At 35.9% G+C, this 4,379-nt stretch overlaps 1 protein-coding gene across 1 annotated transcript in view; it reads right to left on the bottom strand.

Moving 5' to 3' along the window:
* LOC110099151 (E3 ubiquitin-protein ligase SINA-like 7) overlaps nucleotides 1-3,894 on the bottom strand; it is a 19,357-nt gene extending 15,463 nt beyond the window's left edge. Inside the window, exons 1-2 of the mRNA XM_020826237.2 lie at nucleotides 3,569-3,894; nucleotides 1,974-2,136 (exon numbers count right to left, since the gene is read on the bottom strand). Of these exons, the coding sequence (XP_020681896.1) occupies nucleotides 1,974-2,136; nucleotides 3,569-3,894 (489 nt within the window). The remainder of the gene's footprint in view (nucleotides 1-1,973; nucleotides 2,137-3,568) is intronic.
* Between the last annotated feature and the right edge of the window lie 485 nt (nucleotides 3,895-4,379).

The following is a 4,379-nucleotide window of genomic DNA, read 5'->3' as shown; positions in this document are numbered from 1 at the left end:
AAGAAGCATCCACATTAATCTTGATCCAATCGGGTGGAGGAGGATGCCAAGAATCTTTAAACAACCGAGATGGTTGATTAACATCCCATAGGCCCGATTTATTTCTATTGGAAATAGAAATTGATTATTTTAGTTTGAATGAGCTTTTCACAAGTCACCACCAAATGCTTAACATCTTCAATTTCCAAGCAACCTCTTGGACATAAGCATCCTTCCTTAAGTCCTCTGTATTCAAGGAAATGAAAGGTTGGAATAGCTTTATGGAATATCCTCCACCAAAAAACTTCAGTCCTTGAATTGAGCTTAATCTTCTTCATCCAAGACCAATAGCTTCCTTTACTATCATTCATTAAAAAAGCCTCATAAGATAAAGTCGTAAGTGTTTTTCTAGAATTATAAGAAATGAGTTCCATTTGATCATATCCAGCATCAAGATCAATATTCAATTCACATATAATCTGAAGCAAATCCTCTCCGAACACCTCAAGCAGTTTATCAGTGTTCCATCTACCATTTTCCAGAAATTGATCTACACAAAGATCATTAATAAGTTGATTATTAAAAAACGTTGGCCATTTACATAAAGCTTTATCAAGTATCCAAACATCCTCTGATACTTTAATATTTTCATCAGTAGAAATCCTCCATCTAATAATAGGTTTAAGATCCTTAGCACCACTTCTTAAGATTTTACATGTAGGAGATAAATTCTGCTTCCATTCCGGAATCCAGCCAGAATTTCCATATATAGGCTTCAAACATTTATGCAACAGTGAATCTTCATCATTCACATATTTTCATGTAATTTTAGCTCTTAAGGAATCCATTCTTTGAGTACAAGATTTGAGACCCCGTCCACCTAAATGCAACGGCTTGCATAGAATATCCCAACTGACAAAATGCAATCCATCTTCATTGTTCTTCTTGTGCCAAACAAACTTCCTACAGGCTTTATCAATTTCCCTCAGAACATCGATTGGAACCAGAGAATGCGTGCAGTAAAAAATAGGAATTGAAAGGATAGTCGATCTAGAAAGAGTCAATCTTCTAGCTAGAGAAATGAATTTAGCTCCCCAAGTTTCAAGCTTTCCAAGAACTTTCTCCAATAGAAAATTGTAATCTGAAGCTACCAATCTCCTTAAAGTATTGAATATTATACTTGGCACTATGAAAATATTTATCATCCATGCTTTTTTTTTTTTTTTGGAAAATCCACCTTGCTTAATTTAACGTTTCATGTCTTACCTACATGAGAGAAGCTCACGGATTCAATTCCTCTAGCTTCCCTAACATTAGACAAAACTCTTAGGAAAGCAATCCCCTAAGGCAACGCCTACATCCAGCCAATCAAGATCAAACCACAACTTCAATAACCTAGAAGACCTCTAGACAAAGATGTGCCTCCTATGTTGCCATCTTCTACTTGCTAAACAAGAAGATAAAGGGTGATAAAGACAGCACAAGCATCAAAGTGAGAGGTCAGTAGAAAAAGAAAAAGGTTAAGAGGAGAGAAATCAATATTGTAAGAAGGTGGAGAGAGCAAGAGAAAGCATGAATCAATTCTCAAAGTTACCAAATTGATTATCCACTTTTAAATTCATTTGCCGGGCAGCCTAAATTAACTAAGCCAACTAATAGACAAAGATTAAACAAGAGGGAAAGGTAGATCAAGAGATGAATAAGGGCAATAGAAAGACTTCCAAAGTAGATAATACCATAAAAAGAGCGAGATTAAAGGGTCTATTTCTTTATCAGCTTCCAAGTCCAAATGACTAGAAAATTGACAGTTGGTCCTTCAATAGATGGAGAAATGAATTAGACATCAATTTCCCAAGATTTAAAGCACAGCAATTAAGGGAATCCTACAACTAATTTCAAAGAGTAATGAGTACCACTTCACCTCATAAAGACTCTCAAAGCGGATATTAAATCCTAGTTAAGCATGTGAAGAGCAGATATTCTGGGAGTCTGACCTCAAAAATGGGCGGACGCAGGGGTTGGAAGCAGATTTTGCAATTGAGAACGTCGGGATCAATGCTGAATCTAAATTCTCCATCCGTATTACCTCCCCGGAGAACTCCGTCCTCACCTGTCGCATCTATCTCTACGAAATCCTCCGCTTCGACCGCATGTCCTCTTCACACCATCTTCCTCTTCGTTGCTCCTCTTCTTCCTTTTGCTCCCGCTTGTGCCCTCGTTCAAAGAGAACGTCGCCATAGCCTCGTCCCAAATGGCAAGCTCGGTTAAAATGCCTTTACCCCTCGACAAGATTTTGGGGAGCTGAGGAGATGCCTTACAATTGTTTTGAAAGATCGGTCCGGACCTATTTCCAAAATTGATTTCCTTCCAAAGAAAAATAATGGAGATGGTCCCATGTGGGAGAAATTATGGTGTGCGGAATTCAATCACCATGTGTCATGTCATTGAGTACACTGGGCCTCAAAATGCATCCGCTGACGTGACAAGTTATGATTGGAATCCAAATGCATTCGGATTCCACACACAATAATTTCTCCCCATCTAGGGGTGTAAACGAGTCGAGTCAAGTCGAGTATCTCGCTTATCAAGCCTGGCTCGTTTAACCCTTAATGAGCTCGAATTCGAGCTCGATTAATAAGCTCAAGCTCGACTCGTTTTAAAAATACCAAGCACGAGATCCACTCGAAAGCTCGAGCTCGAATGGAAAGCTCAAGCTCAAATCAAAATTTTAGTTTTTTTTTTTATTTTTTTATAACACTTAATTAAAAATTATTTTGAATTATGAAGAAATAAATATATAATGTAGACGAAATAAAAATATAATGAAAAAATTTATTTCTAACACAACTTTAACTTTTAATTTCTTTAAAAAAATTAATTGTAGAAGAAATAAATATATAATGAGCAATCATCAAATTTCATAACTTCCATTTTTTCACTTAATTTTTCCTTATAAATGTAATAATATATTAAAATAATTTTCTCAAAGACCATATTCTCCTTTATTTTAAAAAAATGATTAATATCAAGTGCAATTTTTATGCAATTAAATACAATTAAAACTTGATAAATATGGAAAAAAATATTAATATCAAAGTTACACCAAACTATTTTTCAGCTCCAAAAGAAGTTTGAAGATATAATTAAAATTAAAACTAAACAAAAGGTAGAACTATTTTTCTCTTTTTCTATCTGATAATCTAAATTCTTCAAACTCTTCCATCTCTACTCTCTAGTACCAATTAGTATGCAGCAAACTTGAAAAATTAAGAGGAGCTAAATAAGAATGAAAGTGAAAGTTGAGCTGTGCCAAAAATAAGAGGTTAGAGACAAAAAAAAATGCAAAAAGCCAAAAACTTACAAACAGAGAACTAAGGAACTAACCATTTGCAAATAGAACTTTACTTCATCGTAACAAAACAGTGGGTCTTGAGAATTTTCTAACAGTTACTAATGGCAAAGCTTAGTTTCTTCTATATTGTAGCCATTGGATTGCTTCTTAGCTGCCTTGTTGCAGGTTCGAAGATGCATGAACATTATAATGCAAACAGGAGACATGAAAATGCATGAACATTATAGAAAGGAAGACATAATAGAAATGTTGGATATGAAGTGGCGTGAACCGACTAATCGAGCAGGATCCATGAGCCGAGATGCCGAAAATCGAAGCCGTCCAACGAACTTCGAGGAAGAAGAAAGCCCGAACTCCCGTCCAACGCTCGCAGCTGAAAACCGAAGCCGTCGTCCAACGAACTTCATGGAAGAAGAAGAAGGCCCAAACTCCCGTCCAACGATCACAGGCTCGCAGCCGAAAACCGAAGCCGCTCTGGAGAGAAACGAAAAACGAATGCAAAAATATTTAGGGTTTAGGGTAACATATGCGGCGGCCAACGGGTTTATACTCATGTGACTCATGTCTGATTTTTTAACCAAAACATCAAATATTTAAATAATAATATTTATTATTATAAATATGATATCTAATTATCTATATTATATAAAATAATCGAGTAGCTTATCACGCTTTCGAGTCGAGTCGGATTGAGCCCGAACTCGAGCTCATTAATTAAGCGAGCTCAATTGTAAGCTCAAGCTCGAGCTCGAAGCTCGATAAGCTCGGCTCTCGAGCTCGTTAACGAGTCGAGTTCAAGCCGGCTCACGAGTCGGCTCGGCTCACTTACACCCCTAGTCCCGTCTTTTCGAATACTTTGAGAATGTTTGGTTTTATGCAAAATAAACACTTGTTTGATTAGGTATATTCAGAGTAAAGTAAAAGCATTTTTTTAATAATTTATTTTGGCATTAATTTTTAAGTTTCAAGTAATGTTTTTTACAAAAAAAAAAAAACTTCATTTAATAAAATTTTCACACTGACCATTTGTTTATCACCTAATAACTTT

The sequence above is a fragment of the Dendrobium catenatum genome, unplaced genomic scaffold (genome assembly GCF_001605985.2).
Source record: "Dendrobium catenatum unplaced genomic scaffold, ASM160598v2 fragScaff_scaffold_1685, whole genome shotgun sequence".
In the NCBI taxonomy this organism is placed as follows: Eukaryota; Viridiplantae; Streptophyta; class Magnoliopsida; order Asparagales; family Orchidaceae; genus Dendrobium; species Dendrobium catenatum.
Note: the sequence above shows the minus strand (reverse complement) of the source record. Positions and strands in the feature narration are given on the sequence as shown.